Source organism: Muscardinus avellanarius, assembly GCF_963383645.1.
Source record: "Muscardinus avellanarius genome assembly, chromosome: 5".
Taxonomy (NCBI): domain Eukaryota; kingdom Metazoa; phylum Chordata; class Mammalia; order Rodentia; family Gliridae; genus Muscardinus; species Muscardinus avellanarius.
The window spans coordinates 82,958,186-82,972,943 of record NC_137790.1 but is presented as its reverse complement, the minus strand read 5'-3'; the positions used below and the strand labels follow the sequence as shown (position 1 = coordinate 82,972,943).

The following is a 14,758-nucleotide window of genomic DNA, read 5'->3' as shown; positions in this document are numbered from 1 at the left end:
GAGATTATGTTTATAACATGGTCAGCTATCCCTAGTTTTAGCCCACATTCATATTCATAAAGTCTTATGCTCATTTAAATCTTACCTAATTATTTTTGGAAATATCTAGAATTGAGGAATATCACTTATAAAATTTGTTTAAATATTTACTAAATATGAGGTAAGATTCTTTAGATACTCAGGGTATGAAACAGTGAATAATATAATAATCTCTCTACTTGTAGATTTACATTTTAGCAAGAGAAGCAAAAGAGCATAGACTTCAGCTATGTAGCATAGCAGCAGATGATAAATGCTATGGAAAAGGAAAAATAAACCTGGGATAAGGAAGTAGAAGCACCAGGTTTGGGAGAGGCTGCAATTTAAAGCAGGATAATTAGAATGAAAATGTGATGTTTGAGAAAAATAAAAAGACTAAATGAAGGTGAGGGGTGAAGTGGTGTCATTGTCTGGGGCAGGTTGTTCCAAACAAAAGTAACAGCACTGTTAGGGTACTCAGAGATAGACAGAGATAGGATGGTACTTGGTAGACTCGGGATCAGTGTTCCTGGAAGAAATGAGTAAAGGAGAGAGTCATAGGAAAGAAAACCCAAGAGGAGTACAGATTGCATAGGCCAGGTGTTAAAGACTTTGACACTTTTCTCTAATTAAGATGGTACATAATTAGAGTTTAGTTAAGGGGCATGATCCTCCTAATATTGTAAAAAATTACTCTATCAAAATATGCTTCACATCACATATAATGAGGGAAATTCACATCATACAGCAATGAGATACTATCACCTATTAGAATGACCCAAATCCAGAACACTAACATCAATAAATGCTGACAAAGATGTGGAGGAACAGGAACTCTCTTTCCTTGCTGGAGGAACTACAAACTGATATAGCCACATTGAAAGATAGTCTGGCAGTTTCTTATAAAACTAAACTTTCAACAACCTTGCTTATAGTATTTACTGAAAGAGTTAAAATGGTATACCTACATAGAAACCTGCACATGGATGTTGATAGAAGCTACAGTCATAATTTCAAAAACAGTGAAGCAATGAAGTTGCTCTTTAGGATGTAAGTAGCTAAATATATGGTGGTACATCCACACAATGTAATTTTACTCAGAACTGAAAAGAAATGAGATATCAAACCATAAAAATACATAGAGGAAACACATACACACACATATACGTGTAAATGTATATATTCATATGTATATATGCATATATGCATATATGTATATATGTATACATGTATATATGTATACATGCATACATGTATATATGTATCAAAGGAACCATATATATGGAAATATATAAATGAAAAAATATATATGGAATACATATATTATATATCAAAGTCAAAAATCAAAGAAGCCAAACAGAAAAAACTGAATACTGTGTGATCCAAACTCTATGATATTCTGGAAAAAGGTAGTGGTTGTCAGAAGTCAAAGGTGATATCAGAAGGGAGAGGCAGATCATGAAGAATTTTAAGGACAGTGAACCTACTTTATACCATACAATGATGGTTGATACTCATCCTTATAAATGTGTCAAGCCCATACAATGTACAACATCTACAGGGAAGCCAAATAGAAACTAGAGACTTTGGGTGATAATGAGGTGCAGATGTAGGTTCATCAGTTGTAACTAACATGCCATTCTGGCGAATGATGTTGGTAATAGGGGAAGATATACATGTGTAGAGAGAGCTAGTATATGGGAAATGTCTGTACCTTCTGCTTATTATTGCTTGAACCTACAACAGCTCTACAAAGTCTACTAAAATATGATTCTAGCTACTGTATTGTAAATAGAATACAGGATGATAAAAGTTGAAGGTGAACGACCATCCCGATGCTGTTGTGGTAATCAGGCAAGAACAGTTGGTGAGCAGCTCTTCCTATAAATATGGTAGTTGGGAAATGTTTAGTCTAAATATTGACAAAATGGATATAGAAAGTAACACAAAGGGAAGACTCAAGGATGACTCCAAGTCCTTCAGCCTAGGACAATAGGAAAGTAAGCAATAGGAAGGTGGCAGGTACTGTTAACTGACATAAATAAGAATTTTATAAAAACATATTTGGGGAAAAAAGACTAGGAGTTAAGTTTGGTCATGTTAAATTCAAGCTATCTATTGAAAACCAAGTGACTATATCCATTGTTTTATGTAACAAATTTGTCAGCCACCTAGCTTATGACATCTGCCATAGATTTTTCTGTTTTTTTTCCCCCTCTGTCTTGGCCCCTGCTGGTGGCACTGTTAAAATGCTATTTGAAAACACCAACTGCTATTTCTGCAACAGGAGTCTTCAATTAGAAAAACAAAGTAAGCAAGCTGAGTGTGGTGGTATATGTTTGTAAATCCCAGCACTTGAGAGGCTGAGACAGGAGGATCGAGGTTCAAGGGCAGCCTCAGCTACTTAGTGAGGTGCTCAGCAACGTAGTGTGACCCTGTTTCCAAATAAAATATAAAAAGTAGTTCTGGGGGTGTAGCCCCAAAGGTAGAAAGCCCTTGGGTTCCATCCCCAGAATCACCCCCCCAAAAAAAACACACACAAAAAACAATGATACACACGCCAAAGAAAGATTTTACTATGGTGCTATAATAAATAACAAGTTTTAAGGGACTAGAGAAAGATCATGGTCTCTGGACCTCACATTCACACAAGTAAAACGGGAATCTCCTTTCTCCCCCCATATTGGTATTACAAGTGTTTCATGTCTTAAGCAATACCCTTCTGCTTCTAGCTACACTTTATCTCTCATTAGGCTTAAAAAGTGAAACTTTGGGAATGAGACATGTAATCCTATCTTTATCTTTTCTCCTTAAACTCCAAATGTCATCATTGTCATCGTTGTCGTCGTCATCCTCCTCCTCTTCCCCTTCTCCTCCTCCTCCTTCTTCCTTCTTTCCTCCTCCTCCTCCTCCTCCTCCTCCTCCTCCTCCTCCTCCTCCTCCTCCTCCTCCTCCTTCTTCTTCTTCTTCTTCTTCTTCTTCTTCTTCTTCTTCTTCTTCTTCTCCTTCTCCTTCTTCTTCTTCTTCTTCTTCTCATTCCTCGCCCTCACTCAGGCACTCTCTAGTTCTAGGACTGCATCTGCAATCTCTACTCAGCCCATTGTTAGCTATGGTAACTTTTATTGACTATACTAGGAGAGAGGTCAGATCAAGATGAATATATTGGAGCAGAGAATAATACAGGCGTATCCTTAACTTAATGAAGATGATTCCTCATACCTGATTACTGGATGTCTGAGTACTAATGAAGAAATATTAATTTGGTTATATTGCATAAAAATGTAACATGTGATATATCGATTCCACAAATTCATTTTTAAAAAATTTTCAAGCCAGATGTGGTGGTGCACAATTGTAATCCCAGTACTTGGGAGACTGAGACAGGAGGATTGCAGGTTCATAGCCAGCCTCAGCTACTTAGTGAGGCCCTTTGCAACTTAGTGAGACCCTGTTTCAAAATAAAGAATAAAATATAGGCCTGGGGTATAGCTCAGAGATAGAATGCTCCTGGGTTCAATCCCCAGCACTGCAAAAAAAAAAAAAAAGTAAAGAAAAAGACTTTCAAGACCAAAATTCTTTTCTATCTCCATTCTTTTTCAGGAATTCTCATTAAAGAAAATAATTGTTTCTAAGCCTGCTGTTTTGGAATTACCAGTATATTTAATATTTTCCATTATAATCTAGATCTAAAATTCTAAAATTGGCTTGTTTTTAGAATTTCTTCATATGGAGGTGGAGGACCTAATATACCAAAACAGGGAACAGGATATAGCTCAGGATTTTGAGTTTGAAGGTGAATTCCAACAGTTGGACTCACAGCTGCTTCTGTCCCTAGAAAGAAAAAGATGGAGATGTGTGATCTTTCTATTCAGCATAAAACAGAAGTACATGGCCTATCTGATGAAATCCAATAGAAAAATCTTTTCACTATTGAGAAACAATTACAACCATCTTGCCATTCACTGTGATAGTTTTGTTACTATAGTAAGAAAACTTCATTAAATGAACTAACTATATGATCATTGACCAATGCACCAGAAAGCATTCATAATTTAGTAGCTGAAACTAGAAGGAATATTCTCTTACAGATCACAAGAAAGGATTACTCTAAATACATTGTATCTAATGCTCTCATCATGGGAAATGCAAGTCTCACTAGAAATGTTAAAATATCACTTCCTATAATTTATTATTTTATATTTATGCTTGGAAATTACAATTAATACAAATATTTATATTAAACATTTTATTGTAATAAATAGAAAAAATGTTCAGATAAGTAATGAAAAGCTTACATTAAAGAATACACACTCAGCCGGGAGTGGTGGCGCACGCTTGCAATCCCAGCATTCAGGAGGCTGAGACCAGAGGATCGTGGTTCGTGGACAGCCTCAGCTACTTAGTGAGGCCTCTGCAACTCAGTGAGACCCGGTTTCAAAATACAGAATAAAAAATAGGGCAAGGGTTTAGCTCGGAGGTCGAATGCCCCTAGGTTCCATCCCCAGACCCGCAAAGAAAAAAAAAAAAGAAAGAAAGAAAGAAAGAAAGAAAGAAAGAAAGAAAGAAAGAAAGTATACACACTCAATAGAGAAGACATTCTAAAACTTTAAAGCATACTTTGAAATCAAAGTTCTTGACCTCCAGATAATGTGCAACACAGCTATTAAATATAAAAAGTCAAGTCTTTTCTTCCACAAACTGGTCACCTTGAGAAACCTTGAATTTGTTTCAGTAACTCTTTTGGAACTCTATTAATATTTTCCTTAAAGACTATTTTTTGAGTCACACAGAAAATCAATAGTAATATTTTATAACATTTTCTCTTTATACACATTTTTTTCATGTGGGTCTTTACCTGACTTGTAATGATTTTTTTTATTGCTTCTTCCCAAACAATAGTAACAACCACAAAAATCACTTTTAAAGAAGAAACTGGATCTTTGAACCAAATCCAGCCCTTGACTGTTTTTGAATATTAAATTTAATTGGAATATAACTATGCCCACTCATTTTCATATTGACTATGTTTGCTTTTGAACTACAGTGGCAGAGGTGAGTAGCACCCACAGAGATGATATAGATCGCAAAGCCAAAAATATTTCCTATGTGTCCTTATTTTTCCAAATCTATTTTCTAGGTATCCTTATTTCCCCCCTATGTGTCCTTTAACAGAAGTTTACTGACCTTTGTTAAAGGATTAAGATTTAACACCATTGGGAAGATTCCAAAGAACATGCCACAATTATCCAAAGAATTCAAAGAGTTGTTACTTATTAGACATTAGCTGCATCACTGGAATCCATATGTAGTTTACTCAGAATGATTACTTTGGAGTAGATAATGATAATTTAGAATCATGGAATTTTATATATTTGTACTTGCTTCTTTTCTTTTTCTTTTCTTTTCTTTTCTTTTTTTTTTTTTTAGTACTGGGGATGGAACCCAGGGGCATTCTACCTCCAAGCTACACCCTCCCAGCCCTGTTCTTTTCTTTTCTTTTCTTTCTTTCTTTCTTTCTTTCTTTCTTTCTTTCTTTCTTTCTTTCTTTCTTTCTTTCTGGTATGGAGATAGAACCCAGGGGCATTGACCTCCGAGCTAAAGCCCCTCCCCTATTTTTTATTATTTGTTTTGAAACTAGGTCTCACTAAGTTGCAGAGGGCCTCACTAAGTAGCTGATGCTGTCTAAAAAACCATGATCCTCTGGTCTCAGCCTCCCGAATGCTGGGATTACAATTGTGAGCCACCGCGCCCAGCTTGTACTTGCTTATTTTCTATCTTGATGGCCCTCAGAGCAAAGTATAATCATTCAGATATTACTATAGTATATAAGGGTTAGAGCTATATTTTGAATATTATCTTTTGGTTCAGTACTTTTCTTATTTATTAAATGGGACAATTCACGACTAACCTATTTTATACTACTTATTTACCCCAGCTTTCTCTTATGCAATAAAATGATAATAATATTATCTACCTCTATAAAAGTAAAACTAAGTGAGTATGCAGTGTTTAATATGAGGCCTGACATGCATTAAAGTTTTATTATTTTAATTGTTACATATTAAGAACTGATCTATTCTAGAAATATACATGAATTTTTATTTACTGATCTATTTTAATGATATAATTATTAGAATGATTAAATAAAAATTGCTTTATGATGGAGTAATGCCTTTTGCAGTTCAGGCTTACATTAGCTTAAGTCTGTGGGACTTGATCAACCAGAACAAACTTGATAAAACGTACTTGCCCCAGTAATTCCTTCCATTATGAATATTTGTACTAAACACTGTCTGCTTTCCTGGCCGATTGCTCTGAGTGTAGTCAAAGGAAACTTATCCATCTCTCTGCCTAGAAATGGCTGACCAATTGATTCTATACAGCTATTATTTGTGCTAGCTCCAATTTATCTCTAGATCTGAAATTATCAGTGTTTTGTTCTAGGTGATAGGAACTTGATAATTGCTTGCTATCGCAGGAAAGTTTTATTATCTTATTACAAACACAGTTGTTGCTCTTGTTATGAAAAACATGAGGTATTTGACTGATAAACATGATTAAGCCACTGTGCTCAGAAAGCTTTTGAAAATAAAACTCGTACTAGTGTTTAATTTTATTCAAAGCATGTTCATATCAATTTTATGTAATTGGAAGTGGAAGAAACAGAAATTATTTTTTATCATTTTGCACAGTTAAGAAACTAAGAGGACTCAGTTTAAAATGCCTGGAACCATCCTACAGTGTCAACAAAACTTCCAACTCAGGTATTAGAGTTTATTGATTAATTTAGTAAAAGTAATATACTTACCACCCAGGTTTTATAGCCAGAATTCAGATTTCTCACATTATTAAGAATAATTCCAATGGATTGACTTATTTGAACATGCCTTTTCCAACTCTTTCTTCCCTTTTCCTTTCTTTAACTCATCCCTTTCTCATGCATGAGAATGGCTTTCAAAAGCCTCATTTGAGTCACAGTTCTATAGAATGTAGTACTGTGTTGCTTAATTTGTAAATACCTTCATTTCCCCACGTACAGAGTGCTGCAAAGAATAATAAATACTTTAAGAGTCCCAGGGAAAAACAAATGAACTTAGAGACATCAAAGTCATGGCTCACATTAATAATTGGTAAATGTGAGTTATTACTATTATTGTGTTCTTTGATGAAAGTGTGTGAATGAAACAGTTCCTTTTTCCTTACCTAAAATAAGGCACAGACTATTTACATGTAGAATGAATAACATAGGGAAAGATTTCTAAAAGATCCTAAAATAAATGCTGGGCTTGGTGGCGCACGCTTGTAATCCCAGCGCTTGGAAGGCTGAGACAGGAGGATCGCACAGGTTTGAAGCCAGCCTCAGCTACTTAGTGAGGCTCTCAGCAACTTAGTGAGACCCTGTTTCCAAATAAAGTAAAAAAAACAGGTCTGGGAGTATAGCCCAGAGGTAGAAAGGCCCCTGGGTTCCACCCCCAGTACCGAAAAAAAAAAAAAATCCTAAAATAAAAGAGTCCTGGGAGACTGGCAGGGAGAAAGTGAGAAGTGTGGAACATCCTGCTTTTCCCTCATCTTTCTCCAGTCCTTCTTTCCCCGCTCAGAGCACTCATATTTAATTACTGACGGAAGACCAGTATTTCTATTTTCTCTGAAATAAGAAAAACGGGAGATTATTTCAAGGAATAATAAAATAATCAGGGAAATTGGATATTTGGAGGGCAACATAATCGGGACGTCAGCCCTGACAAGCTCATGGGTCCCCAGGAGGAGGGTCTCTGGGATCTCAGCTAAGCCTGGGGACCTCGTCAGGGTTGGGAACCTGGCTCTAATCCACTGACTACATGGAATGAAGGAAGAAGGGCCCTGGTACAGACTTTATAGTTATTTTATACTTTTCATTAAAATGAGGACGAATAGAGGTAGGGGTTATTCTCCTATGCCCTTTACTAATGAACACGAGAATGTTTATCTACCTCAAGTCCTATTAACCCCAAGTTCAAACAGGAGACCTCTCCCACTCCAAACCTATTTCTCTTCACTTCCTCCTTAATATGTGCTTTTAGTCAGCTTCACAAACTTATTTTCAATGAAATCTTACTTTATTCTTTTTTTTTTTTTTTTTTTTTCACAGTATTTTTTTTTATTTTATTGGTGCACTGTATTCATACATCATAGTGGGATACAAACTTTTGTAGACATACATGCACACATCGCCCAGTCAGCCCCCACCCGATCCCCACCCCATTCTCTCCCCATCCCTCCTTCCCATGCTTGGCTTAGTGGTTGACATCTAGTATTATAGCAATTTATCCAAAATTAAAAATGATAATGTTCAGTGAATTAAAAATAAAAATAAACTTTTTAAAAATAATTTTTAAAACCCTTTTGACATTGCATGCTTTTTAGATACAAATTTAAAACAAAATGAAGCAATATAACATAAACAAAATAAACCCCCCCTCTTTCTTTTATTTGTTTATTTTTTTGTGTGAGATGTGATTTTTTGCCAGGTTGCCCAGGCTTATCTGGGACTCTTGATTTCAAACAGTCCTCCTAGCTCAGCCTCCTGATAGCTGGGATTACTGACATGTGCCTCTTCACCAGGCTTCTTTTCTTTTTCAAATCACTTTTAAGCCAAGTGTGGTGGCACATGTCTTTAACCCCAGTACTTGGGAGTACTGGGTGCTTTGTACTGAGTACTGAGACAGAAGGATCACAGGCTCAAGCAGGGTCTTGACAGAAGACCAACCCTGCTTTTGAATAAAAAAGGAAAAAAGCTAGGAGTATAGCTTAAAGACAGAGTGTCTCTGGGTTCAATTCCCAGTACCAGCCAAAAGATCACTTTTTATTTCACTCTGTCTTGTAGACTTTGGCTCTATAATATGGATTGTGATAATCATATACGACAGAGATTTGGGACATGCATAGTTATGTGAGAATTTCAACAATTTTTCTTCTTTCCCTACTTTTACTAAAATTTTGCATTTTTTTTCTTTATTGTGGTACTGGGGTTGAACCCAGGGACATTCTACCTTTTTGAACTACACCCCCAGCCCATTTTATTTCTTATTTGGAAACAAAATCTCACTAGGTTGATGAAAGTGTCACCACGTGCTAAGGCTGTTCTTTAACCGGCAATCTTCCTGTCTCAACTTCCCAATTAAAGGGAGTACAAGCATGCACAATCATGCCCGGATTGCAGAGATTCTTTTAAAGCCACTTTCTGTGGCCCAGTATGTATTCTTCCTCTTTGTTTCCATGTTTATAGAGGGAAAATGGGTTGAAATCTTCTGTCTGTGTGTGTGTGTGTGTTTTTAACAGAGAGCATTCCAGAGTCATTATTAAAATAATTAAGAAACTTATATAATAAAACATTGAAAGAAGAAGTCATTTTGTCCATAACATAGGGACTGGGAGAGAACAACTGAATAATACTACAACTGTTAGTGTCTTATGGCCGAGAGAAGAGAGCAAGAAGATATCAGAAACTTCCTTATGGATGATTCTATTCAAGAAGACTTAAGGTCATTGAATGGATTTGGGGGGGTGGGTGGGCAGAGCAGAGATAGAAAGGGAGAATGGGAATGGGACCTAGAAGTGGGGAGGGGAGTATTATAAGAGAAGGCTATGTAGGAGATCCTAGAACTAAGTCCAGGAAGAGATGGTAGGCCTGAAGATGATTTTAGTGCTTGTATAAATAAATGGATTTTAATCCAAGTCCTTAAAATATCTACAAATTCAAACTGTATGATTCTTTTCTTGCTTCTCATTTTTTTCTTTGCTTCCTTCTTGACTTTCTTCTGGTTTTCTTCCTTTTTTTTTTCTAACAACATCTTACTTTCCTTCTAATCCCCCCCCCCATTATATATCAGTTTGCTATGGCTGCCACGATTAAGCATCACAGCTTGGGTGGCTTTAACTACAAAAATTTATTTTTTCAGAATTCTAGAGGTCAGAAATCCAAGATCAAGTGTCAGCAGGGTTGTTCTCTTCTTGGCCTCTCTCCTTGGCTGGAGATGGCCATCTTATCCCTGTGTCTTTCAAGGTCTTTCCTCTGTGTTTGTGTGATAATATCCCCTTATAAGGATGCCAGCCCCATTGGATTAAGATCTATTTTAATTACTTCCTAAAATTTATTTAGCTTTTTAAAGGTCATATTTTAAAATATACTCAGATTTTTAGGTACTGGGCACTAGGATTTGAAAATGTAGACTTAGATGGCAGATAATTCAGCCCACAGCAGGGAGATCAGAGGGATTATTTCTTCCCTTCTGGAGAAAAAAGAGCTCTGCTATTGCATATAGAAACAGAGAAAATGATGACTGAGCACAGTCAATATCAGGGTGTCTTCTGAATCCAATGCCTGTTTAGGGGAGCCTCTCAGTCTAGGAGCATAGATACTATGAAAGGAAGGGAGATCAAGTTATCTGAGCACTGAATCAGGACAGTACTATGAAAAGGCATATTCACTATCCCAGGAGATCCTTTTGGGGCCTATGGTATTTGGCTGAGATCCCAAGGACCTTTTCCAGACCTGAAATCTCATTGCTGTGAGGATCTAATCAGATCTTTTCTATCAAAGAAATAGCTTGACTTAAATTCCATTTCATAAAATTGCTATTTTGTAACTTTGCATATTCTCACATTCTTTTGTAAAGTCAGCATTTCTTGGAGATTGTGAGTGCCAACCCCTCCCTTGGCATCCTCTCCAGCCAATGACATGAAGACTATGAGGCTATGCTGCTACCAACAGGAGTATCGCACAAAAGCCTCATGTTAGAGATAAAAGGCCAAGCAGTTTTCTGCCATTTTGTTCTTGTGCACCTGACTGTACCGGTAGCACTTCCCTTTTTGCAAAAAGTAAAATTGGCTTGTCCAGCCACTTCTGAACCTGTGTCTTTTCTTATGACGCCATGGAAATTTATTTCTAACATTGGGAAGGGGCTGTGCTGGCAATACCTTGGCACCTTTTCTAAGGATGCCAAGCCAAGTAGTTACTTTTTCTTTCTCTTTAGTATTTCTAATCAAGATAATTGGCAACCCAACCCATTTAGTATTGGCAAGCATTGCTATTGAGAGAAATTGCCTATCTTATAAATTTAACATTAGTAAAGTTTGTTGAACTTCCACCTTGATATTCAGCCACATTTATTCTCTTGGTTCTTCTCGTTTGAAGACAGTTTCCTTGAGATCCTCAGAGTCAAACCTTTGACTCTTTAGGTCAGAGGAGCAGAGCCTTCTCAACTAATTTAATCAACAAGTAGTGACACTAAAGTGAACTGTCTTTTGAAGAAGTAAAATAAAAATCTAAAAGGAACCCCAGGCTAATACATCAAATGTAGTGTCTCTATTAAAGTGTTGTAAATGACCCATTTCCCACATTTTGTATTCAGGAGGGAACCTCCTGAGTAAGGGCTGGCAGGGAGTCCAGAGGCCCTATTTCATATTCTAATGTCACCATTGCCATTCAAGTGATTTCTCATTTTTCTCTTCCTCCTCCAAATAGCAATTGTGAAGAAAACTCAAAAGTACAGAACCATTACATCTGCGGAGTCATATGAATCCCTAATCCTCAGTGGCTAGACTCAGCCTTAAGCTACCAGCATAAGGTAGCTATGGAGGTGGGTGCTCTGGTTTGAATCCACGCCTGCCTCTGTAGCCTCTCAAAGGTCCTAGAGTGGTTCTATAATGTTCCGTAGGAGAACAGCTCCTTCTTCTAGAAATAATTTGTTGGAAGAATCGTTCATCTAGGGAGGTGAAAGTATAAGAATCCAGCCAGCAAAGTAAAAGCAAGTTTGGTCCCAGATTCAGATGGCCTCAGAGTATGGACTGTCTAGAATTAAATTCCAAAATTTATGAGTGTAGAAGCCTCTAGAGATCACAAAGATTACCACTTTCTAAATTACCCCCTTTGTATTTTATTTTTTGGAGAGTAGAAACAGTAATGCCAAAAAGCTCAACTCTGAGGCAACATTCACAACAGACTGAGTGAGTGGCTGCTCAGTCCCTTTATGGCCGTCTTAGCATCCCTCAGAGAGAATGGGAGACGGTAGTAGGTGGTATAACCTAATATTCAACTTATTATAGGCAAGAGAAAAGATAAATGGGAAGGGGTAACTGAGCCAATAGACTACAAGATGTGCAACAAGAGAAGACAAATTTCTAAGAGGGCTTAACATTTTGATTTGTTTATTTCCTTATTTATTTACTTTGTCATACTGGGGATTAAATTCAGTAGCACTCTTCCCCTTGGCAATATCCTTGGCTTTTTTAATTTTTTGAGAGGGTTTTGCTAAGTTGCCCCAATTGTCCTCAAACTTATGATCCTCCTGCCCTAACTTCCTGACTTCTGGAATTATAGGCATATGCCACCACACTTGAAAGATTTTCAATATTTCTTGAGCAAAATATGAACCAGAAGCTATTCTGGTTACACTGGAAAAAAATAATAGAATGAGGAAGAAAATTAATATTCTAGAACATAAGCCGGGGCGTGGTGGCACACAGTTATAATCCCAGCATTTGGGAGGCTGAGAAAAGAGGATCGTGGTTTGAAGACATCCTCAGCTACTTAGTGAGGCCCTTTACAACTCAGAGAGACCCTGTTTTAAAATTAAGAATAAAAATTAAGACTGGGGGTGTATCTTGGAGGTAGAATGCCCCTGGGTTCTATCCCCAGTACTGCAATAAAAGAAAGAAAGAAAGAGAGAGAGAGAGAGAGAGAGAGAGAGAGAGAGAGAGAGAGAGAGAGAGAAAGAAAGAGAGAAAGAAAGAGAGAAAGAAAGAGAGAAAGAAAAGACTGGGGGCGTAGTTCAGAGGTAGAATGAGTCTGGGTTCCATCCCCAGTACTGAAAAAAAAAAAAAAAAAACTTAGAACATAATCCCTAGTGGACATGGAGACATCTGGCTGCTCAAAATATAAGGCTGTACCTTATGTCCAGGAGTACCTTCTGGACTGAGAGTGAGATGGCTAGGGCATGAGCCCCCAGCCCAAATTTTCACGGACTCTCTACCCACAAATCATGAAACTTTGGAGATTATTAATTGACTCAGTACAAATATTTATGTGTATATTTACCCAGAAGAGTGACAGAAGTAGACAAAATCCTCTCAGAGAAATTATGACCACTTTTCCAAAGCAAGATAATATCTGAAAAGCCTTGACTTACTGCCTAGTACTTGGCAGATATTAAATAAGTTCTGACTATATTATTGTTTAAAAACAATTTATTTCTAAGATTTTTCTTATTATTCATAATGATTTCACAGTAATACAGACATTGTGATTCGAATGTCCAGGTGGTGTTGCCATATGTAGATTGTTGAGGCAATGTGTCAGCCTTGTCCCCTCCCCAACCTCAAACCTACCAGGCAAGTGCAGGAGCAGACATGTAAAACACCTTGCAGGAAATAGAAAGAAACATCAGACAAATAGGACTATACCGCATAACCTGGCAATACACTTCTTTAAACTGTATAATAGCATAAATGGGTAGCTTATAATTCAGTTAAATGTAAAAACAGACTTCTAAAAAAGATTTCGAGATAGTCAAGTTAAAGGCTCTTTCTAAAAGTGAAAGAAGGGCTAAGATGAAGAGTTTTCATGCTCCTCTTGAGAAATACACATTCAATTGGAAAAAGTATAGTCATTTATTTCTAGTTAAGTCAAAAAAGAAGTTACTGTTGTTACCATGTAGATCATTTTGACAAACATATTTTGTTAGAAGATCAGTGACCCTACTTCCCTCTGTGTTCCTCGAAAGGTGCTTTTGATTTTAGGAGATTGATTTATTGTTGTTGTAGAATTTGTCTTTACCAAAATAACATTTTTTTCAACTTTATAATGTAGTATCCTTGTTAAGTAATGCCTTTTAGAAAGAAAAAGTAGAAAAAAATCACTAGGCTTAGAATATTGTTTTGCTCTTAAAACATTTTAATTTATATTTCCTTACTTTTATTTAGTTGTTAATTTTTCTCAGAGAATATTCCATTTCAACTATTGAAAGTCTTAATAGGGGCAGGGTAGTGCATACCTGTAATCCCTCTCCTATTAGGGAGGTTGAGACAAGAGGATTCTAGGTTTATGGGCAGCATTTGGTAATTTATGGAGACTCTGTTTCAAAATAAAAAATAGAGACCCCTGGAGAAACCAGGCCCAGTAAGACGCTGGGTTCTGGGCAGGGGTTGCACGCGGCGCACAAAAGCCAGGGCCTGGGTCGCGGGACCCTGGGCCCCGGGCCGAACTGCGCGTAGCACGCCAGACCCCTGGAGAAACCAGGCCCAGTAAGACGCTGGGTTCTGGGTGGGGGTCGCGGGCGGGGCACGCCTAATGGGGCCCGGGTCGCGGGACTCTGGGCCCCTGCCGAACTGCGCGTAGCACGCCAGACCCCCGGAGAAACCAGACCCAGTAAGACGCTGGGTTCTGGGCAGGGGTCGCGGGCTGGGCACGCCAGATGGGGCCCGGGTCGCGGGACTCTGGGCCCCAGGCAGAACTGCGCGTAGCACGCCAGACCCCTGGAGAAACCAGGCCCAGTAAGACGCTGGGTTCTGGGCAGGGGTTGCGCGCGGCGCACAAAAGCCGGGGCCTGGGTCGCGGGACCCTGGGCCCCGGGCCGAACTGCGCGTAGCACGCCAGACCCCTGGAGAAACCAGGCCCAGTAAGACGCTGGGTTCTGGGTGGGGGTCGCGGGCGGGGCACGCCTAATGGGGCCCGGGTCGCGGGACTCTGGGCCCCTGCCGAACT

General features: G+C 38.1%; 1 protein-coding gene across 1 annotated transcript in view; it reads right to left on the bottom strand.

The window, feature by feature from the left end:
* Positions 1 to 3,712: 3,712 nt before the first annotated feature.
* Positions 3,713 to 14,758, bottom strand: part of TMEM207 (transmembrane protein 207) — a gene marked incomplete at both ends in the record, with an annotated part of 33,555 nt that continues 22,509 nt past the window's right edge. Inside the window, one exon of the mRNA XM_080696729.1 lies at positions 3,713 to 3,849. Within this exon, the coding sequence (XP_080552855.1) occupies positions 3,713 to 3,849 (137 nt within the window). The remainder of the gene's footprint in view (positions 3,850 to 14,758) is intronic.